The sequence below is a fragment of the Leucoraja erinacea genome, chromosome 26 (genome assembly GCF_028641065.1).
Source record: "Leucoraja erinacea ecotype New England chromosome 26, Leri_hhj_1, whole genome shotgun sequence".
NCBI lineage: Eukaryota > Metazoa > Chordata > Chondrichthyes > Rajiformes > Rajidae > Leucoraja > Leucoraja erinaceus.
In genome coordinates, this window is record NC_073402.1 from 10,671,155 (window position 1) to 10,695,330 (window position 24,176).

General features: G+C 43.4%; 1 protein-coding gene across 5 annotated transcripts in view; it reads right to left on the bottom strand.

The window, feature by feature from the left end:
• The window catches only part of LOC129709656 (adhesion G protein-coupled receptor B2-like), a 545,832-nt gene that overhangs the window by 299,248 nt on the left and 222,408 nt on the right, over positions 1-24,176 (bottom strand). For 4 of the 5 annotated variants that reach the window (XM_055656140.1, XM_055656141.1, XM_055656143.1 and 1 more), the window contains exons 5-6: positions 18,911-19,075; positions 358-519 (exon numbers count right to left, since the gene is read on the bottom strand). In XM_055656140.1, the coding sequence (XP_055512115.1) occupies positions 358-519; positions 18,911-19,075 (327 nt within the window). The remainder of the gene's footprint in view (positions 1-357; positions 520-18,910; positions 19,076-24,176) is intronic. The other variant, XM_055656145.1, reaches the window with a different exon arrangement.

Below are 24,176 nucleotides of genomic sequence, written 5' to 3' on the forward strand. Positions count from 1 at the left end.
CAATACCATTCCATTATAATGATCACTTCATCCAACAATTTCAGTGTAATTTTGTCATGGAATGATTAGGTAAAAGCTTTGTTGTCAGTCACAGAGCTTTTGAGTGGGAATTTGCTCTTCTGGAGGGGACCCAGACGCAGCTGGGTGCTGTACCAAGAATAGTTGCCATATTTTTAGAGTGAAAAGCTACACTATTTTGGAACTGTCCAAGGAGACTAATTTACAAATGGAATTTGTTGTCAATCACTGTCATTTACAGAGGCTAATTTATAGAATCGGAAGCAGTGATTGAAGGCTATTATCAAGTAACAACATGTATAGAGACGAGTTACTCAATATAAGATCAAAGGAAATTACTTGAGCATTCCTGGTTGAAGCATTTGCGGGCCTCAGCCTGGTGACCTTTACACGCTGTCCATCCCTGCGTCAAAATGCATTTGCGGGTCCTCTGCTGCGTTCCATTTGAACACGTGACTGAGCATCTGTTCCACGGTCCCCAATCCAGCCACTGCCCTTCAACTGTTAACAAATAAGAGGAACATAAATTTCATTTTGTGTGCTTTTAAGTCACTGCGGGTAGGTCTGGAAAATACTATTGGTCTCAACCCTAAATCATTAAAAAGTCAGCAATATTTCAGAGGTTATCATTCATAAAACTGAAGAAGTAATTAAAAAGATATACATATCACTCATTTTATCCTTACATATCCCAAATGAAAGTCAAGTCCCCATCCAAGATGGGGTCAGATTATTGCACTGGATTGGCCACTCCATTTTCACTTCCATCTGCTTGTTTTGTATAAAAATCTGAACTAGGAACAGAAGTACACATTTAGTTCCTCATGTCTGTTCTGCCATAAAATAAGAGCATGCATGATTTCATTGTAACCTCAAGATAGCATTTTCACCTACTCCTAGTAAGCATTCATTTCAAGTAAATATTTATCTTTACCCTGTAGATATTCAAAGATGTTGCTTCCATCTCTATTTGTGGAAAATAATTCTTGAGGCTCATGACGTTGCTGGAGCAAGTATTTTGCTTCACCTCTGTTTTAAATGTGTGACTCCTCTTTTTAAACTGCAATCACTTTTTTGAGATTCGTCCACAAGACAGCGGATACTCTGTCTTTACCCCTCAGTATCCGAAATCTCTACCAAATGTCCTACCTACTAACTCTTGAGACCCAGGTCTGGCCTGTCCAACCTTTCTTTCAAAGGCAAATCACCCTCATCCAATAAGTCTTCCATGAGCTGCTTTTAATGCATTAACCTTCTTCCTTAAATAAAGAGACTATTACTGATGAGGATTTATCAATGTGCTGAGTAACTGAGCCCTTTAGGGGCTGTCCCACTGCGGTGACCTAATCTGCGAGTTTAGAAGAGTTTGCCCTCGACTCAAACTCGCAGCATGGTCGACACGTGGTCTTAGTAGGTGCTATGAGGTCACTGGAACTCTCCTTCATGCTCGAGGGAAGTTCCCTCCTACTCGCTAGCCTCAGCTAGGTTGCGGAAAATTTTTCAGCATGTTGAAAAATTTTCCGCAAGTAAAATTTGGTCGGCATAGTTCTTTTTAACTCGTACTGCAGTGGAGTGGGTTCGCTATTTAGTTGCAGGCAGTCGAGGGCAGCCGCAGGCAATCTCCTTCGCTGACTGGGCATTTTAATTACCGGCAGGTAAAATTTAATTATCGGTAGGTAAAATGCTCGCTAAACTTTATTATACTTCTTAAAAGTGTCTCCACTCCTTCTCACCCCTTCTCTCTTCTTCTCTCCCCCTCTCTCCCCCCGTAGACACTCTTCTTAACTCGCGGATTAGGTTGCCGCAGTGGGAGAGCCCCTTAACCTCACTATTTTGTGTTCAATTTCCCTTGCAATAAATTATAAACATATTATTAGCTTTTCCAATTACTTGCTGTACATTTATCCGAGTTTTTAGCGAACCATATGTGAGCACATTTAGGTCCCTCTGCTCTCACCATTCAGTATTCATACTTCTTGCTAAGACAATTTCATATATTATGGAGGGAGGGAGTGAATGAGGGTAGGGAAAGGAGAGGGAGGGAGAGGTGAGGGAGGGGGTGTGGAGGAGGAGAGTGGGAAGAAGAGGGAGGGTGAAGAGGAGGGGGAGGAAGTGCTGGGGATGACGGGAGTGGAGGATAGGGGTAAGAGGAGGGATGGTGAGGGTAGTCGTGACTCCTGTCACAACGAGGATCTCTGACATCACAACAGGAACCTGTCAGCCGCGCCTGCGCAGTTGGGGCCTATGGGTGAGTGGTAGAATATTGCGTTCGAGGAACAGCCCTCCCATGTGACAGGGACCCAACGGGTCCCACTTGGTCTAGTTTCTCTCTAAAAATTCAGATCTATGTTCACTCTTTATCCCATCTATCTATGTGTCAAGATGCAGTGAAACCTGCTATCCAATCAAATCATACTATACATAAATGTAATAAAGCCATACACAATTGCAAACAGAAAAATACCAGAGTGCAGAATATAGTGTTGGAGTTATACGGTATAGAAAAAATAAAGATAAAAAAAGTGCAAGAGCTGCTATGAGATAGGTTGGGAGATCGGGCCACCCCAGACCATTCAGCAGTCGGATAACAGCGGGGAAGAAGCAGTTCCTGACCTGGTGGTACATGCTTTCAAGCTGACATATGATCTGCCCAATGCGAGAGGGAAGAAGAGTGAATGATCAGGTTGTAAATGGTCCTTAATTCTGTTTTCCTGTGACAGAATGAACTGTAGATGTTGATGCGGTGGGGGAGGGGGGAGGTCTTGTTTGTGTGATGGACTGGGCTACATCTACATTTTTCTGCAATTTCTTGAGCTCTTGGGTAGATCAAACCAAGTTGCCAAACCAAGCTATAGTGTTTCATGAGAGGATGCTTTCTATGGTGCTTCTGTAGAAGTTGGTAAGAGTTGTTGGATACATGCCAAACTTCCTTAAGGGCCTGTCCCACTTTGAAATGTTTTCAGCGACTGCAAGCGTCAGTGACTGACGCCCGTACAACCGACAAGTTGTATGGCATACACGCTGATGTATGCTGTCCTGCAGGTGACTCCGGGTTAGGGTCAGGGTTACGGATCGGGTTAGGGTTTAGGGCAAGCGTTAGGGCTAGGGTTAGGAACCACAGATGGGCTGTAAAATACTCTTCCTTCAATGCATGGATTTTAAACAATATATTAAAATTAATACAATAAAATCAATTGTGCTAATGAAAAGATGTCTGAGTTATTCAGTTTTATTTACAGATGTATTGGTCTGCTTCCAGATCCAATCACCATCTCTAACTTTTCACAGGGATGAATTCAGAGAGTATAGACAGAACTCCCCTCTCCCCTCCACCCCCATCCCTCTTTCTTCACCCCACCGACCTTTCTCCCCCCCCCCCTTCTTCCCTTCCCCCCTTTGCCCCGCTCCACTCTTTTCCCCCTTCTCCACTTCCCCTCCCTCCTCACACCCCTCTCTCTCTCCCTTCTCCCATTCTCCAACCACTTTCCCCGATGCCCTCCATTTGTGGGCTCAGCGTGCGACCAATGATCCCCCGCACACTATCCCACACAGGCTAGGGACAATTTATACAAACCTGTGCGCCTTTGAGGGGCCGGAGGAAACCCTAACCCTAACCTTAACCCCAACCCTAGCCCTAGCCCTAATCCTAACCCTAACCCTAGCCCTAGTCCTAGCCCTAACCTTAACTCTAGGTTTATAGGCTTGATAAAAGTATAAATCGCTGGTCGGTGCAGACTTGGTGGGTTGAAAGGCACTGTATCTCTGAATTATGATGTGACACAGGAGCCCCAGGGGTTGGACTCGAACCCCCAATGTTCTGCCTGCTCCTCGTGGGAACTAAATTGTTGGCCACGAGTTGTCCCAGAAGCAGATCTCTCTTCCAATGGTCTCTCCAAACCCCCAGAGGCAGCGGGCTTTTCAACTGGGTACAGGCAATGTTGTCAATGTATCAGTGCTACCCACCTGCTCCGGCCACTGAGTCTAAATACCCACCACCCATTTTGAAGCAAGGCAAGGGGGCGGAGGTGGGGGGTGTTGTTCCCAAAGTTTGCATTTATCCCATAGTCAATGTTACTAAAACAGATGATGTGGTCTTTGTGCAGTACTATTAGTGGGATCGAGCAGGGTGGATCCACAAATGGGGGGGCATCGGGGAAAGTGGGGAGAATGGGAGAAGGGAGGGAGAAGGGGATGTGAGGGGAAGGGAGGAGTGGATAAGGGGGAGAAGAGTGGAGCAGGGAGAAGTGAGGAAGAGTGGGGAGGGGAAGAAGGGGGGAAAGGGGAGGGCAGAAGGGTGGGGGCAGTGGAGAAGGAGGGATGGGGGTGGGGGGGTTCAGTCTACACTCACTGAATTCATCCCTGTGAAAAGTTAGAGATGGTGATTGGATCTGGAAGCGGACCAATACTTCCGTAAATAAAACTGAACGACTCAGACATCTTTTCATTTGCACAATTGACTTTATTGTATTAATTTTAATATATTAGTGTTTAAAATCCATGCATTGAAGGAAGAACCCTAACCTTAACCGGGCGTCACCTGCAGGACAGCGTACGTCAGCGTGTGCAGGGCGCATGACATAATGAGACACCCAGATGTTGCCCGTAGATTTTGAACATTCCAAAATCCAGGGGCAACAGGGAGACACCGCGTGTCACCTGCGTGTCACTACGTGCGTCACCACGTGTCATGCCGCATCACGCCGAAAATGTTGCCCAAGTGGCACAGCACCTTAAGTCTTCTGAGAAAGTAGAGGTGCTTTCTTGGCCATAACATCAATGTGAATGCCCTGGTACAAATTATTGATGACATTTGCACATAGGAACTGTAATTTACCGACCATCTCCACTTTGGCGCCATTGATACTGACTGGGTCATATACATCACCTCGTTCCCTGAAGTCATTTGTTAGCTCCTTAATTTTGCTTTCTATCTTCTACCTGTACACCATCTCATCATTGTTTGAGATCCAGCCCACTACAGCGCAGTCATCAGCAAACCTGTAAATGGTGTTAGAGCAGAATTTGGCTACTCAATTGTGATTGTGTAGGGAGTACAGTAAGGGGCTGACAATGTTTCCTTGGAGGGCTCCTATGTTGAGAATTATTGTGAAGGAGGTTTGGTTGTATGTCTTCACTGATTTTGGTGTATGGGTCAGAAATCCGTAGGTGCTGACTCCTAGGTCCAAGAGTTTGGAGATGTGTGCAGTCTTTTTTTAATTTTAATGTACATTCCTATCTTTCTTTGTGTCATCAGCAAATTTACCCATCATCCAAGTTTTTTTTGGAAAACTGTAAAAATGTTGAGGCCCTATCAATGATGTCTGTGATGCACCAGAGAAAGACTTATTTATGCCTCTCTGCTTCTTGGTAGCTCACAACTTTGTATTATGCATTACCTCCTCCATTGCGAGCTTCAATTTTCTGAAAGAACCTTTGATGTGGTATATTATCAAATGCCTTGTGGAAAGGTAAGTATAATCCATCGACCAGTTCCCCTTTATCCACCACACATTACTTCTTATAATTTTAACTCCGTTGCTCAAACAAGATCTACCTTTCTTAAAACCATCTTGACTTTTCCTATCTTAAAATATTTGTGGTGCTTTATAATGATTTTTTTTTAAGCTCCAGTTCCTAATATTTTTCCTATGGCATATGTTAAGCAAATAGGCCTGCAGTTTCCCCCTTTCTCTTCCTCATTTTCCAATCCAAAGGAACTTTGTCCAAATCTAGGGAACTTTTAAAAATTAAAACTAAAGATAAAGGCAAACCTCTCATAGTATACCTCAGCGATAATACCTAAAATATTGGGTTTTTCATTTGGACACACATTTCACCTTGCTTTATCTAATTTTAAAACAGATAATCAATCAAACTTGCTGCATACACGGTGCTTTCAGAAAGTATTCAGACCCCTTCACTTTTTCAACATTTTGTTACTTTACAACCTTATTCTAAAATTGATTACATTTCTTTTTTTTAATCATCAATCTGCACACAATACCCCATAATAAAAAAGTGAAAACAGGTGTCTAGAAATTTTTGCAAAGTAATTAAAAAGAAATAACTGAAATATCACATTTACATAAGTATTCAGACGCTTTACTCAGTACTTTGTTGAGACACATTTGGCAGTGATTACAGCCTCAAGACTTCTTGTGTATGACGCTACAAGCTTCGCACACCAGTGTTTGGGTAATTTCTCCCATTCTTCTCTGCAGATCCCCTCAAGCTCTGTCAGGTTGGATGGGAAGCGTCGATGCACAGCTATTTTCAGGTCCCTCCAGAGATTATCGATCGGGTTCAAGTCCAGGCTCTGGCTGGGCCACTCAAGGACATTCACAGACTTGTCACAAAGCCACTCCTGCATTGTCTTGGCTGTGTGCTTAGGGTCATTGTCCTGTTGGATGATGAACCTTCTCCCCAGTCTAAGGTCCTGAATGCTCTGGAGCAGGTTTTCATCAAGGATCTCTCTGTACTTTGCTCTGTGTATCTTTCCCTCGATCCTGACTAGTCTCCCAGTTCCTGCCACTGAAAAACATCCTCAAGGCATGATGCTGCCACCACCATGCTTCACCGTAGGTATGGTATTGGCAGGTGATGAGCAGTGCCTGGTTTCCTCTAGATGTGACACTTGGCATTCAGGCCAAAGAGTTTAATCTTTGTTTCATCAGACCAGAGAATCTTGTTTAGGTGCCTTTTGGCAAACTCCAAGCGGGCTGTCATGTGCCTTTTACTGAGGAGTGGCATCCGTCTGGCCACTTTACCATAAAGGCATGATTGGTGCTGCTGCAGTTATAGTTGTCCTTCTGGAAGGTTCTCCAATCTCCATAGAGGAACTCTGGAGCTCTGTCAGAGTGACCATCGGGTTTTTGGTCACCTCCCTGACCAAGGCCCTTCTCCCCTGATTGCTCAGTTTGGCCAGGCAGCCAGCTCTATGAAGAGTCCTGGTGGTTTCAAAGTTCTTCCATTTAAAAATGCCGGATGCCACTGTGCTCTTCGGGACCTGCAATGCTGCAGAAATTGTTTTATACCCTTCCCCTGATCTGTGGCTTGACACAATCCTGTCTCAGAGGTCTACGGACACTTCCTTTGTCTTCATGGCTTGGTTTTTGCTCTGACTTGCACTGTCAACTGTGGGACCTTATATAGACAGGTGTGCGCCTTTCCAAATCATGTCCAATCAATTTAATTTACCACTGGTGGACTCCAATCAAGTTGTAGAAACATCTCAAGGATCATCAATGAAAACAGGATGTACCTAAGCACAATTTTAATTAAGTGTCACTAGACCAAGTGCAGACCCGTTGGGTCTGTTTCCCCAACAGCGTTTGCGGGGGCTGCGGCATCACACTCAAATTACCCATTGTAATCTTAGATACCATTCTTCACTATCCACTATACATCTAATTTAAGCAATACCGGTAAGCATGTCACATCCAAATCATTAATATAAATAATGAACAAAAGTGGACCCCACACTGATCCCCGTGATACAAAACTTGTTAGAGGTCTCTGGTCTGAAGCCCTCTAACACCACCCTCTGTTTCATGCCTTCAACCCAATTTTATATCCAATTGAAGACTCAAAGTGTTGGGAGTAACTCAGCGGGTCGGGCAGCACCCCCAGAGAACATGGATAGGTGACATTTCACATCTGGATCCTTCTTCAGACTGATAATGTAGACTCTTCAGTACATCGTTATTAAATAAATCGTTCCCTTGCATCCGTGTCCTTCTCCAAGGTAAGTATAGATGAGAAATATTCATTTAGCATCTCACCTAAGCTTGTGCTTCCATATGTTGACACCCTTCAGTTAATATATATTAAAAACAAGAGAGGTCCCGGAACTAATCCTGTGGAACACCACTGGTTACACATGTTGACAGAAACATACAGACATCACCACCACTAGGAGTCTGAAGAAGGGTCTCGACCCGAAACATCACTCATTCCTTCTGTCCAGAGATGCTGCCTGGCCCACTGAGTTACTCCAGCATTGTGTGTCTACCACCACTAGGTTCTGTCTTCGATGATCAAGTCAATTTTGCATCCAATTTACTAACTCATCCTGTATACATAGCCATGAAGAAAGAGTGAAAATGGGATCCAGAGACAACATCATATTAGATTGTATAAGCATAAATAAACATACAAGATCCAGAGACTGAGTGAGTAACGGAACTGACTGAATTAAGGGATTTATGGTGGTTTGTAAGCTCAAGCGAGTGAATAATTTACTCATTGGAACGATACTGACCACATTTTATTTGCAGTTGTTGTCCAGTGAAAATTAGTGACACACATTCAGCCATATGCTTTAAATGTTTGTTTTAAATGTCTTTCATACAAGTTGCTGGGATGACAGGACTGACATACAAGTAAAATGGGGTTGATGAGTCCAATGTTCATTTAAGTTTTGAAGAATGAGGAAACCATATAATTTGCAAAAGGATTATAAAAATGTGGTGCAGGAAGAAATATGCAATGGCTGGCAAGCCCAGACTCTAGGTCACACATACTGGACATGGTACCTGGGTGGAGGGAGGGTGGAGGATGTGCTTATGGCTTTTTAATTAAAATAAGGAGAATTTGTTCAGAGAGAAATTAACATATAATTTATTACCACAGAAGGCAGTGGAAGCCAAAGCATTAAATATGTTTTAGATGAGGGTAGATATTTTTCTCAATGGTAAAATGATCAAGGGAACTGAGCACAGATGTGATGATCAGCCATTATTATATTGAATGATGGAGTTGTGCTGAAGGACCATATGGCACACTTCTGCTCCCCACCATGTTTATATGTTTCCATTATATATACGTGTCTTTCTTGCATGTTTCCACATGATCTGCTCCAATTTTTTCCTCATTCCATTTTCATTTCTATAATTTTAATGCTGAAGCAAATCAATATTATTTGGGGTCAGAGAGATGTTGTTAATTTTAATTATGATTTCAGTCATTAATCAGACCACCAGGAACAGGCAAAAGGTAGTTTTAGAATAAATCTTCAGTTAAAATCATTGTCCAAATGCCATTTTTCAGATGGAATCATAAAATATTTTTTTGGAAACATTAAAGCTTTGCACCCAATATGTTAAACTTGCTTAAGAAGTACATGCTTCGGTAATAATAAACACCTTTTCACAATGCGTGTAAAAGACAATAGTGATAAATGGTTATATCTGCCCTAGCTAAAGTTGTGACAGACTTTTTAAACATTGATGCCTACAAACACAAATGCCTGCTTCTGCACATTGCTGACAATAGACTATAGATGCAGGAGTAGGCCTTTCGGCCCTTCAACCCATTGAAGCCTACAAACCATTATTAAGATTCAACTGGGTAGGCAGTTACAAAAGATTCTGAAACATTGCTATTAAAGCAGCATTCAAAACAAAATCAAATAAATTATGCTTTGGTTTAAACTTCATTGAGTAACAATAAGATATGCGTATTCAATATCCCATCACCCCGAATTAATCAAATGGCCTGCTTCAATTAGAACAAAGAAAAGCACAGCACAACATAGGAACAGATCCTTCGTATCTGTGGTGACCGTGATGCAAGTTTAAACTAATACCATCTGCCTGCACATAGTCTATATACCTCTATTCCCTGCCAGTTCACTTGTCTGTCTAAATGCTTCTTGAACATTGCTATCATATTAGATTCCACCACCCTTCCCCACCCCCTACCCTCCCTGGCAGCACATTCCAGCCACCCATCTTCTCTGTACTAAAGATGCACATCTCCTTTTAGCACCCCCTCTCACCTTAAATCTATGCTCTCTAGTATTTGACATTTCTGCCTTGGCTATCTTTTCTCCTTACTTTGATTAACCAATTACTTTAAACTGTCCTTGATCCAAAAGCTGGCCTGAACACCACATCAAAGTGATATTACAGGAAGAGTACAGATGCTGTAACTCTGCATAGTTGCACATCTGCTGATCCTTGAGAGTCCTCTCCAACATTGCTCAAAATCAAGAATACATAACATGGCTACAGTGGTTTAGTTCCAATATTTAACAAGACCAACACTATCCAAAATTGTTCACTGGTCCAGTGAACCCAATATTCTGTCCCTCCATCACTGGTGATTTTTCAGCAACATATATTTGCAACAAGATGTATTAAACAACCAACTAATCTTACTTCACAATTCCCCTGAGCTCTGCAACTTCCAACACTTTCAGCAACAAGAGCACACTGTCATGAGAGCACCAACGCCACAATCACTTCACCTTGAATTGTTAATCTATCTTCATTCATCATCACTAGGTTTGAATCTTAAAGCATAGCGAGAGTGTCATGGAATGCAGTAGATCTCGAGGAAGACCCACATTTGTCATGGTGACTAAGATAGGTAATTAATGCACCCATTTCAGCATACCAAGAAAATAAAGACAATTTAGCATAGGAATTGGCCTCAACTATATGGTTAATTTAAGAGAACTGTCACCTAATATTACAAAATTATATTTAATTGGGAACTTCACAAACACCTCTGTTAGCAAACAATGTGCCTCCCTTTTGGGTACTAACTTTTCTATATTTATTCATGGGATTAAGGCATCTGGCAAGAACAGCATTTTTATCTATCAATAATTTCTCTTGTCTAAGTGTTTTGCCAAGTCTTTCAGACAGCACGTCAGAATCTAACACAATGCTGTAGGCAGTATCTGCAATATCTCCAAATCATGAATCCGAAGCTCTGGACTGCGAGTCTATTAACATACCAACAATGCTACTAGACAGAATTTTACTTCGGAGTCACGTGAGTGACTACGTGAAGAACCCCGCCAGGACGCATGCGTGTCATATCGCTACAGCATTGCAACAAGTCACAGCAAGGGGGAACGACGTTCCCCTAGCGGCAAAATTTCAAAACCAGGAACAGCAGGTAAGGAGACTCTGCGTTCCAGAATTTGAAAGTCAGGAACAGCAGGTAAGAAGACTCTGCGTTCCTTCCACTCACCTTTTAGGTGGAAACATGGACCGGATCCATGAAGGCTGCGGGAAAGCTGGCGGGGGAGAACCGCGGAGTAGCGGGCAACGTGCAGCAGCAGCCTAAGGCACGCTAAACTCCCGTAATGGGAACAGCTGTGCCCGACTTTCGCTCCCGACTCGCTCCCGCACCGGGCCCGGCCGGGCGGGAGAAGGAAGCAAAAAACTAATGTTTCCCCGTGCTGGGTTTTTTCCACAGGAGGGGAAGCTGGACAAAGTGGTGTCCACAAATGCTGCTAGTGAAGCTGGCTGGGGAGGACCGCGGAGTCGCCGGCAGCCGGCAGCAGCAACCAAAGGCACGCTAAACTCCCGTAATGGGAACAGCTGTGCCCGACTTTCGTTCCCGACTCACTCCCGCACCGGTACGGCGGGAGAGGGAGAAAAATGAATGTTTCCCCGCGCTGGGTCTTTACAGGAGGGGAAGCTGGACAAAGGAGTGTCCACAAGTGCTGCTAGTGAAGCTGGCTGGGGAAGACCGCGGAGTCGCAGACAGCCGGCAGCAGCAATCAAAGGCACGTTAATCTCCCGTAATGGGAAGAGCTGTGCCCAACTTTCGCTCCCGACTCACTCCCGCACCGGACCGGGTGGGAGAGGGAAGCAAAACTAAGGTTCCCCGCGCTGGTTTCACAGGGGGGGGGAAGCTGGACAAAATAATGTCCACAAGTGCTGCTAGGAAGCTGGCTGGGGAAGACCGCAAAGTTGTGGGAGCCAGCAGCCAGCTGAAGGCACAAGCCGCGTAAGGGATCAGCTGTGCCGACTTTTGGTCCCGCGCCAGCCAGAACACCACGGCCGGGCGGGAGACTATTCAAATGGGGCCGTTGACTTTTTGACAAGTCAATAACGGCAGCAGACGGGGCGGAACGACGTTCACCCGTAGCAACAATTTTAACCTGGACCTGCAGGTAAGAGCTGCGGTCTTTCTTTGTATTTACCATGCTGATTGCAGGTGCAGAAACCAACGGGCTGCGACAAAGCTGGTGGGCTAGATGGGATCAGCTGTGCCAGATGTCCTCCACACCAGCCATATCCACTCCACGGAAGGACAGTAAGGACAAAGCTGGAGAAGGAGGACCGTGGAGCAGTGGGCAGCCAGCAGCAGCCAACGGCACTTGGATCACCCGTAGTGGGATCAGCTGCGCCCGATGTCGCCTCCACACCGGCCAGATCCACGCGGCCGGGCGGAAAGGCTAGACACAAAACAAACAAGGTCGTGGACTCAGAGGAGTCCGACTTTGAACAACCGCAGGCGGCCAGCGCCCGAGAGCGCTGGAGCCGGAAGAAGCAGTGTATGGAGCTTTGCTCCAATGTGACAGACTCCGGGAGATGGAGTCGGGTCACTGTGGGCCCTATGATAAACCCACAGCAGTACCTCTTGAAGGGCTGCACAGTGCTTCTACCTCATCAGAGGAGAGCACTGCGGGTCAGTTCTGGGCTGACCTGGAAGAGGGGTCCGCAGAAGAAAAGACAAGTGTGCAGGGGGTGCAGGAACAAGAGAACCTACTGGAACCCATTACGCCCAACGACAGCACCCCCACGCACCCACCAGCAGAACTGGTGAAAGCTCGAAGGACCAGTACCCAAAACATGAGTCTTTTTAGGCCATCGAAGATGCGGGGACCTCCAACGCCAACCAAACCGAAAATCCAGACCCCAGCGCTACAACAGCAGCAAAGAACCTACAAAAAATAAACCTGCCACTGGTAAATATGGAGGTAGGTGGGTCTGGTTCCCTACAATATACAGTGGGCACGGAGATTGGGTGGAGATTACACTCTTTTCTGAATGCATGGAGCATGATAACAACCGATCCTTACATCTTAAGCAGTATCCAGGGATATACAACAGAGTTTATACACAAGTACAGCCCTCCAGTTCAACATATACTGAACTGAATGTTCGTGCCTTCTGATAAAGGAAAATCAAAAGCGCAAGCTGAACTGAAGCGGCTTCACATAAAAGGTGTAATTGAGAAAACTCAACACGAACCATTAGAATTCGTGCCAAATATATTTATCAAAAACAAAATAGATGATGGTCATCACATCATCATAGATCTGACAAAATAGATACCTTTGTTACTGCTTAACAATTAATTTCCAAAGGTTACTTCAATGGCCAGCATCGATTTAAAAGATGCTTACTATTCAGTGCCTATAACGAGGTGACCACAGATGTTACTTAAAATTCAACTGGATGGGACAACTCTGACAGTATAAAGCACTGCCAAATGGGTTATCATCAGCACAGGCTGTTCACAAAAAATTTGAAACCAGCCCTAGCATTTCTACGGAAACGTACACACATAGTCATGTCAATTATGGGCAAAACTTTGGAATTGGCCAAACAAACTGTAACAGCCACAAAAAAGTTATTTGGAAAACTGGGATTCATTTTTAATTCAGTTAAATCTAAATTAACGCCTTCCACTATCATGGACTACCTGGGGTTTCACCATTGACTCAGTTCACATGTCGGTGACTCTGCCTAAGGGAAAGGCTAGAGATTTCATAGAGGCTTGCAATAACCTCACTGACATCAGCAAACCATCCATCAGATTGGTAGCTAAAGTAATTGGCATAATGATGGCTGCCTTTTCCAGCCACACAATTTGGACCTCTACATTACCAAAACATACAGAAAGCTAAATACAAGCACTCTAAATTATGCAGGTCACTTTGACAGATCTGTGAAACAACCAATCAAGCTAAAATGGAACTAAAATGGTGGATAGATAACATCTGGCCTTGTACCAATCCAATAATTGTCAGTAACCCTTCCATGGTACTACAAACTGATGCCAGTGCACTTGGGTGCGGAGCCACCAATACCATACCACCGTGGTAGCATACATTAACCATAGGGTGGAAACAAATCGACATCATGTGACAAAATGGCTATACAAATTGGCAATGGTGTATCCAGAGAGATATTTGGATATTGGCCACTTACCTACCAGGAAGACTAAATTCAGTGGCAGACACCAGGTCACGCAAATTTAATGAAAACACCAAATGGATGTTGAATAAAATAGTATTTGCTGATATCACAGCAAAATATGGAACACCAGATATCGATTTATTCGCATCCAGACTTAACCAACAGTTATCAAATTATGTTACATGGGAACCGGACCCTGGGGCAGCGGCGACAGATTTGTTTATTTACGCATTCCCTCCTTTCCTGCCTCTCAGTCGGGTATTAAGAAAATACACCAAAACTCTGCATCTGGTATTGGTAGTACCCGATTGGCCTACACAACCATGGTTCCCAGTGGTATCAAACATGGTATCAGAGACATGAACATCCCGTCTGTTCTGGAATATCTGGCAGGCCTCCACTATGATGAGGGGCTCAGTTACAGTATCATCAACTGCGCCAGAAGTGCCCTATCGACTTACCTATGGCAGGGGACAGACCATTACACTGTTGGGACTCACCCACTGGTACAAAACCTATGAGGGGAACCAGATACTCCCAAATATGGGATGTGAGAATAATCTTGAGAATAATCCTGAAGATGCTCAGGAATTGGTCTCCAGCAACAGTTCTGTCCCTACACAGACTGACATTAAAACAGTCATGCTAATGGTATTGGTCACGGCACAGAGGATACAGTCACTGCAAAAACTAGACTGGACAACATGACTTCCTCAACAGAAAATATTACGTTTCATATTTATGAGATAGTAAGCAGAACAGAAAAGGGATCAGCAGGCCTCAATATAAAATTAGGTCATACCCAACAGATGACCGTCTGTGTATTATAAGACATCGTCGTTATACATGGAGAAAACGAATATCCTAAGAGGCAATGAAAAGGCACATTTTGGTCAGCCGCTAGCAACCACACCAAGAGTGACGGTCCAGACCATCTCAAGATGGCTGAAACAGGTGCTAACACAGGCTGGGGTGGATACACATTTTAAAAATCTCTTTCCACCAGGGCTGCAGCTACATCGGCAGCAATACAGTTGGATGTACCAATGGACCAAATCCTCAAGTCAGCAGGATGGTCTGGAGGGGAAAACATTCCAATTATTTTATAATAAACCAGTAATGAAACCTGGGACGTTTGCAGAAACAATTTAAGTTCTGTAAATTAATTTAAACCCATAAAAAGGGGTTATAAATTTGTGTTAAAAATTTTTATGATTTCAATGTCGAATTCATGTCCAAATTATGTTAACACAATTCCTCCCACTGTCAAGGCAGACGTGATGCATGGACTTGTTTCCATGGCATGAAATCACAGCTTTAAAATCTTCACGTAGTCACTCACGTGACCCCGAAGTAAAATATTTCAGATTAAACGAGAACTTACCAGTTTGAATAGAATAGTTTCTTTATTGTCATTGTAACATGGGCCATGTACAACGAAATTTAAAATGTCAGCCAGTCAGTGCAGCATTCAAACATTTCTAAAGCTAACGAAACATCCACGGTAAAATAATAAAGATAAGCAATAAATAAAAAACACAGACAAAGCACGCATACACACCGCCTCCATCCTTCTGTCGATCCCACCCTGATCGCCCCTGCGTTCCTTGGCGGCCATAATGCTTTTTATAGCAGTGGGGTAACTGGTATCGTCTGCCTGACGGCAACTTCTCTAATCTTACTATGTTTTCCTCTGTCATTACAGTTATCTGTGATGATTGCCTGACGGACAACAGGCAAAACAGGGAGTGTCCGGGGTGGGAGATGTCCTTTATTATATTCACACCGCAGCCTGCTTTGAAGAATGACACGCATGTCTCTGCTGGACCTTTTTCAGCAGCGCAGTGTCCCAATGTGGATTCCCCAGGAAGCGGGAAGTTTGATCTGTATTCTATGAGGAGTTACGATGAGGGATTACGTGCCCTCCGCTCCCACCCTGATCATATACTTAACTGGTATCTCTTCTCTAATCTTACTATGTTTAGTCATTACAGTTATCTGTGATTTCACACCGCTGCTTTGAAGAATGACACGCATGCGTCCTGGCGGGGTTCTTCACGTAATCCCTTATCGTAACTCCTCATAAAATACAGATCAAACTTCAAACTGGTAAGTTCTCGTTTAATCTTACTATTAAATTGTATTGCTGTACTGTTTTCACTTCACACTAGTACAATTTATTTCATTTTTTTGCAGAAAACGCCAGCTGAACAAAACAGAAACAGAACAATGGTGTTGAGTGATGGTAAAAATACAAATTATTTCTCATTATTCACCAAACTTTTCATGGCTAATCAAAAACATACATAACAGTGACATATATAACTGAGACTTCACTATTCAAAATTCACTCAAAGAATCATAAATTGTGTCACTTCATCGGGTAAAAAATATTTGCGCTGGAAAGTTAGGATTAAACAGATGAATCATGTGAGGCCTGTGTCTTTCAGCAATAAGTGCAAGGCACTTCTGTTGCAACATGGTCAGTGGCTGCCCAATGTAGGAGTGTTGCTGCTGAATGTCTGATCTCAGCACTTTACACTTGCAGCCAGACTAGCTCAGATCATTGCCTCTGGATCTGAAAGTCATGTGTAGAAGGTCATGTGAGAGATTCTAGGCACTCCAGCAAACTGTCCTTCAGCATATTACAGGAATTACGTGCTCATCCGCAAGAGAATGGCAGAAGATCCACAGATTACAAATCTGTGGTAGCAACATGCCATTGCCACCGTCTCTCCTTTGGTCCTTATTGTTGCACTTCAGACAATTTGCCCGAACCATTTACAGCACATGGCAGTAAAGCATATTCCTAAGCCAGGCCATCAATCACAAAAGATGCCCACTGCCACTTTTAACATTCTCCTTTAAAGATATGCAACCATTCACCATCTTGAATGGAGCCACTAAGACAGTATTACATTGAAATGAAACGCAAAATGCTGGAAAGATTCAACAAATCAAGATGCATCGTGGACAGAGAAACAGATATAATTTCCGGTGGAAGACCTTAAGAACTGGGAGCAGAGAACTTGAGAGAAGGCACTGGAAGAATATCTGTATGAGGGTGAAATAATTTAGCTATTAGACAATGAGTCTGTCATGAAGGAAAGCTGGGAGCAACTCCAATAAATGTTAGAGTTTGCACATTGGAATGGGGATATATATTTCCAAATTTGTAAGTTAATCAAAGATGACTCTACTTTGAAGATGCTGGAATATCCAAGCTCTTTCCCAGTGGTAGTTGTTCAGTGTGCTGGCAGAGTCTTCATGAGCTACCACTATCCGGTTTGCCCATGGTGTACACTGCAAACATTACAGAGATGCTTACCTATAGTAAACATTCGGTGGTGGGGAGGGGGAGGGGGTTGATGAATGAGTTGAAACTACTTCAGTAACTTTGGGGTTGTGTTCACAAAACCAAGTGGAATACATCCCTCACTTAGGATTTAATCCCTTGCAGTAGAAAACATGGCTTTGAATGGGTTATGTTTAAGAAAGAACTGCAGATGCTGGAAAAATGAAAGGTAGACTAAAAAATCTGGAGAAACTCAGCGGGTGAGGCAGCATCTATGGAGAGAAGGAATTGGCGAAGTTTCGGGTTGAGACCCTTTTTCAGACTGAATGTGTTGTTGTTGCCACTGTAATTTAGGTACTCTGGTGAATGATTATTCTCACGATGCTTCTGGTGGGGACCAAATAATGGTAATGAATTTAAATGCCATTGGGAAATGGGTACATAAATTAAATTCAGGTCCTGAGGGCCAAGCACAAGCATGGATTGAAATTTGGCTCACATAGAAAAATGAGAGTTGGAATAAATGGGTCCTTTTTAACTTGCAGGGATACAACTATCGGGAGTACTCCAGGGAGTAGTTTCTAGCCTTCAGTTGTACACTATTTAAATTAACGATCTGAAAGAAGAAACAAAATGCAAGGTTTCTTGACCGGTCCAGTCAATAAAATCTTTTTTATCTTATACCATAATATATAGATCGAAGAAGTTCACAGATTTTATGATCTTCACCTATCCAAGCAGGTGGAACTGGAACGGAAAGACTGGAACTATGCCTACCACTTCTGGTAGATCTCCACCACCACTTATCTCCAGATGCGTTGCTCTGGACATATGGATTGCTTTTCGTTAATTCTTGTTGGGCCCTCCTCATCAGACTCTTTTTCCTTCCAACTTGGGGTTTCTTTGGGCCTGCTGGTCATATCTCGGAGTCATGCTCCTGGTCATACCAATGGCAGTTCTGCTAAAGTACCTATACTCTAGTGAAAATAAAGTAGAGTTCACTGCCCTTTGGAAAAATATATTTGCGCTCCTGACAATTCAAACTTAAGAATCTGAATACAAGAATGCATCTGAAGAACTATCCTCACAATTCACAAGTAACTGCATTTTGCATTAAATAATACAGAGGATGAGCTTCAATGTTTAGCCCTGATTTCTTCTGCTAGTTTGACATAGGCAGCTCAAAATAGCAGAGATAAATTTGACATGTGCATTCAAGGAAGACTGACACCATGCCTGCACTATGCATAATATCGAAATAATGAGAATGCAGTTCCAGATACGAGTTCAGGTCCTTCCCAGAAGGAGGATAGAAAGATTCCTGTTCTATAAGGATAATCAAATGATTTCAACTTTTAATGGTTAACACACATAATATGGCACTATTTTCAATCTTGTCTCGCTCTTAAAAAGGTAATCAAAATGATTGAATCAGAATTTGTCCAAACATACAAGAAATCTAAATGGCCCCAGTTTACAACTTCTCAATGTTCACCATGAGATTAACTGTTGCAACAATTCAACTGACAAATAACTTTAGTTGCTCAGAGTCATCAACCTCAATACTGAAAAAAACAGCACAAATTGGTCCTGCCATCATAAAAACATTCTGAAGATGCATACGATTAAAGTAAGTGTTTATACCAACCAGGGCAAAGTGCAATGTTGCAGAGCTTGGTTTGCAGTTCTGAGCCCTGACACGCTTTCCCTCCATGTTGTGGAGCAACGCACATCCGCGATCTGGTTCTCGATCCTCTCCCACAGGAAACTGAGCACAAACTCCATGGCGACCATTCCTCCCACAGACCATGTACTACAACACAGTGCAAATCACATGAGAGATCTGTCACCACAGAATACTACAATAACAAATACAAGTCTTTACTCTGAGGATGACAGACCTGCTACAATAATAAACAGATATTTCACTTTGGTGGTGTTTTCTAACTGGAATGATAATCATTAGCTGGCCCGGGGAAAGTAAGCTTCTTTGTCAAATGTTGCCCTTTTAATGTTACTAAATGAAATTTCAAAATTTCTCATTCTTACTGTATATTTCAAAAGTATGAGAACAAATGAATGGGTTCTTTTGAAGGCATCATTATTTTCAATCTGAGTTCACAAAGCAGCTTAACACATTTGAGACAAAACTGAAACGTTGATGCTATTTCAAGATGCAGTAACAATATTAGCAATCCTTTAATCATCTAATAGAAATAATCAGGATGAAATAAGCATAACTTTTATAACTACACCAGATGTTTGCTAAAGAGCACCAATAGGAGATAGTCACAACCTTTAACTATGGCAGCATGGAGACGCTGGGGGTCTAAATTTAATTGTCAATAAAACAGAACTGTTGTGTTACTGGACTAAAACAAGCAAATTATTGAGCAATTCAACTAGTGCTACTGAACTGTTCAATTCCTGTTGGGTCTAGCTGACGGAATAACTGTCCCTCTCCCTCAACAGATGCTACCTGACCCTCTGTGTTCCTCCAGCTCATCTCATTTTTTTGCAACAGATTACAGCATCTGCAGTCTCTTTTGCCTGTGAATAATAATGCTTAAGTTACACACATTCATTGCACACAATACAGTGTATAGCAACCTCACGTTACCTGCTGATGCCTATACCAGTTCCATGGAAGCGTAATCTGGCTACACTTGCTCTGCCCTCTCTTCACATCTCGACAAATTTGTTCTTCATAGAAACATATTCAGCTCCCTCTTGAAACTCCTCCATCGTTGCCTCTGACACTACATTCCAGTTCCTAATTACAGCTAGCATGAAAATGTTTTCCATATGTCAAATCTATTTTATTTTCCTTAATTCTATGTCCCCTAGTTCTTGACCCCATCAACAGTAAAAGCATTTATCTATTCTGTTTGTACCATTCATGATTTTAAATAGCTTGCCCTCTCAGCTTCTTCAAGGAGGAAAGGTCTAGCTTCCCCAATCATTCACATAACTAAACCCAAAATTATTGTATTACATTTCTTTGCATTCCCTTCTAAAGTGTAGTTCTCAGAAATCGACAATATTCCAATTGTGGAGGAACCAGTGTTTTATAAAGGTTCACAAAAACAACCTTGCTCTTGAACTCTGCCTTTGAGCTCATGATCCCATAAACTGATTTAAATATATTTCCCTACCTGCCCTGCCTTTTTGAAAGAATTATGCACATAAACTCCTCGATCTTGTACCTCATTTACAATTTTCCCCTCTAATTTATATAGTCTATATCATTCTTTCTCCCAAAATTTACCGCTTTAGATTTTAGCACCACAGAAAGTTTGTAGATTTGTCATTTGTTGATTTGGAAAATGTACTCTGTACACTGAGTCCAGGTTATTAATAAATATTAAGTAAACCAGTAGTCCTAATAATCACTGCGAATTCCACTGGACACCTCCCTATAATCCTGGAAAAAAAATGTTTCAGATTGTTCTGTTTCTTGCTAATCAGTCTTTTTTTCTAGTCATTCTGCTACAGTCCATTTATTTCATGGTTTCAGTCTTAATGACAAGCCAATTTGTTGACAGTTTTTGAAATGCCTCCCGGTATATTTATACATGTCTACATATACATCAACTGCATTTTTCATTTCAACTTTTGATTGTACTGTAATTATTGAATTTAGTCTTTTTTTGAACATGATAGTAATGCTTCACATTTCCAGTCCTCAGGCAATGACCCTGGATCTATTGATATTTGGATAATCATAGCTAATCTCCAAGCTCTCCAATCTCGTCACATATTTTCTCAACATCCAGGAGCACATCCCATCTGCAGCACCTCACTTAAATGACTAGAGATGCAACTTAACTTTCTAATACCGTGTTTTTATCCTTTCCTAACCTGTCCGGAAATGAAACCAAATTTTCATTTTTTTAAGAACATCTTACATGACGGTTGTGCTGATAACATCGTCGACTGAGTGGATATTGGACAGAAAGCCACGAGGTACAACATTTAATGTTATCTTACTTGAACTAAAATAAGCTAACATCTCTTGAACAGTGGTTGATCTCTGTGCAGAGCTTTTGCCAAACGAATGAGAAATAATAAATAAAGTCAGAGACATAGAGCACTGACACAGGCCTCTCGGTCAAGCTGCCGAGCTGAACAAGATCCTGCTGCAATTCTTCATAATTATCTTCACTATCTACAACATCACCCATTTCGGTACCATCTGCAAACTTACTAATCGTACATTCTTTTCAAAAATGTTGATATAGATTACAAATAGCCGTAGACCCAGCATCAATTCCTGATGCACACTACTAGTCACAGGCCCCCAGTCCATAAACAACCTTCCACTGCCACCCTCTGCTTCCTATAAAGCAGCCAATTCTGTATTCAGTTAGCCCGCTTTCCTGGATTAAATCCTGAAGGTTATATTCCTGATCTAATCTTCCAGAGCAACCAACCATGCAGATCCTTATCAAAGGTCTTGTTGAAATCCATTTAGACAACGTCTATAGCCGTGGTCTCACCAGCCTTCTTGGATATTTCGTTAAAAAAAACATATTTGTGAGACATCTCCCATGAATAAAAACATACTGACTATCCCTACTCCTGTCTTTCCAAATAAGTGTGTCTTATCCCTCAGAAACCTTTCCAGTAACTTGTGTTTCACAGATGTTAGGCTCACTGTGTGGAAGCCCCCCAGGTTTTTCTTTGCAGCCCTTCTCAAATAGAGACACAACATTAGCTACACTCCTGCCAACTGGCACCTCAACCATCAGGGCAGAAATATAAATGACTAGAGAGCATAGCTTTAAGATGAGAGATGCAATGTTTAAAAGAGATGTGATTTAAAGGTGATGTTGATAGAGGAGTTCATTTTATCTTGGCATCATGTTTGGCAGAAACATTGTGGGCCAAAGAGCCTATTTCTGTACTGTTCTATAATACTAAATCATCATCACCGGTGGTCACTTGAAACGAGTATGACTGTCCTCTCCATAGAGTCATCTACTTGTGGGTCAGCAGATGTCTGTAGAGGCCGATCCGCAATCCACACACCTTGGTGCAACGTGGGCAGTGGAGACTGGCAGTGGTTGGTGGTCATCGAGCCCCCATCTCACTCTCCTTCCAGTGTTGTTGCTTAATCTCTGCGACACGGCGTAGTTCCATTTCATGATGTGCAGCTCCTTCCTGCACGGATTTCCTCCAGGAACGCCTGTCCAGTGCAATGTGCTCCCAGTTGCTCGATGTGAAGTGGAATTTCTTCAGACTGTTCTTGATGTTTTCCTTGAAATTTGTCTTTGGCCCGCCGGGGGCTCGCTGACCATCCTTCACTTGAGAATATAGGATCTGTTTAGGGCAGGGGTTGGCAACCTGCGGCCCCCGGGCCGAATGCGGCCCATAACCCGAAAGCATCTGGCCTGCAAGCATATTTATCCCCCCGTAATTATCCGACCTGCAGACGGTACTTCCCAGGCCCGAGGCCACGGCGCCCAGGCACGGTGATGCAAGAACGGAAGGAGGCCTGATCTGGCGGCCGCAATGGCAGAGCCGCCAAGCATTGGCGAGCGCCAGCTCTGGCTGTACTGCATCTTGCACAAAGTCGCCGGCACTGCCGCGCATCTTCTGTATCTAGGCTACACTGTTGGGACTGGGGTTGTGAATAGGCCGGGGACGAGTGAGTGTGAGTGTTTGAGCCACCGCCTTCAAGACAGAGCCAAGGCAATGGTCCGTAGGTACGCTTATGTTCATGAGCGCCCGTAACTAGTGGCCAGTGCTCTGGGCGGCGTCCTCAAAGGGGCGGGATCTATGTGAACACGTGATTTGATGCCTGCCATCCGGGGCGGGATCCATGTGTACATGTGATAGATGTGACCCGCCATCTGCTCACAGACGTGCGTTCTGGCCCCTATGCAGATCAAGGTTGCCGACCCCCGGTTTAGGGAGACGTGGGTTGGACATGCGGATGACATGGCCAGTCCATCGAAGTTGGCGCAGCATTATTGTGGTGGTGATGCTGGTCATGTTGGCTTCCTCCAAAACACTGATGTTGGAGCGTTTGTCCTCCCAACTGATCCTCAGAATCTTTCGTAAGGATCTTTGATGGTATTGTTCCAGGGCCCTTAGGTGCCTGCTGTAGGTGGTCCATGATTCAGCTAGATGCAACAGGGTGGGGAGGACAATGGCTCTGTAGATCAGCAGTTTTGTTTGAGCCTTTAGGTCTCGGTCTTCAAAGACTCTTTTCCTGAGTCTGGCATAGATTCCACTGGCACAACTCAAGGGATGGTTGACCTCACAGTCGATGTCAGCTTTTGAGGAAATAATGTTGCCAAAGTAGGGGAAGTGGTCAACGTTTTCAAGAGTGGCAATGTCGCGGTCCACTTTCATATAGTGGGAAAAAACGTTCTGGGTAGGCAGCTGAAGAAACTCCTGGGCATGGAACGGGTTGATGACCGTTAGACCCATGGGGGTCTTCTGATGATGTTTGTTGTAAGGCTAGGCCCATGGCAGAGCCTCTGTCCTGCAAAGCAATTGACAATGGCGGTGTTACCGCCGCTGACTTTGCTCTCGGAGGCCTTCAAAAGGCGCTGCCTTGCCTTACTCAGAGGCGTTGAAGAGAGATGTGGACCCACCGTCAGGAGTTCTTTTCAAGTAGTGGGCTGAGTAGGCATGATGGGGAGGTCCCCTGTGAAGGCAGCTCTTCACCAACTTTGAACTTATTAAGGTGCCCACCGTCAGTATTTCAGCACCAATGAAAGACGACAAACAGGGTGGGTGAGAGGATGCATCCCTGTTTGACCCTCGTTTCCACAGTGAAGGGCTCGGACTCAGAGTCGCAGTTGCTGAGCACTGTGACTGACATGTTATCATGTAGAAGCCTCAATATTCTGATGTATTTTTCCTGGCAACTGTACCTTGATAGTATGATCCAAAGAGTCTAG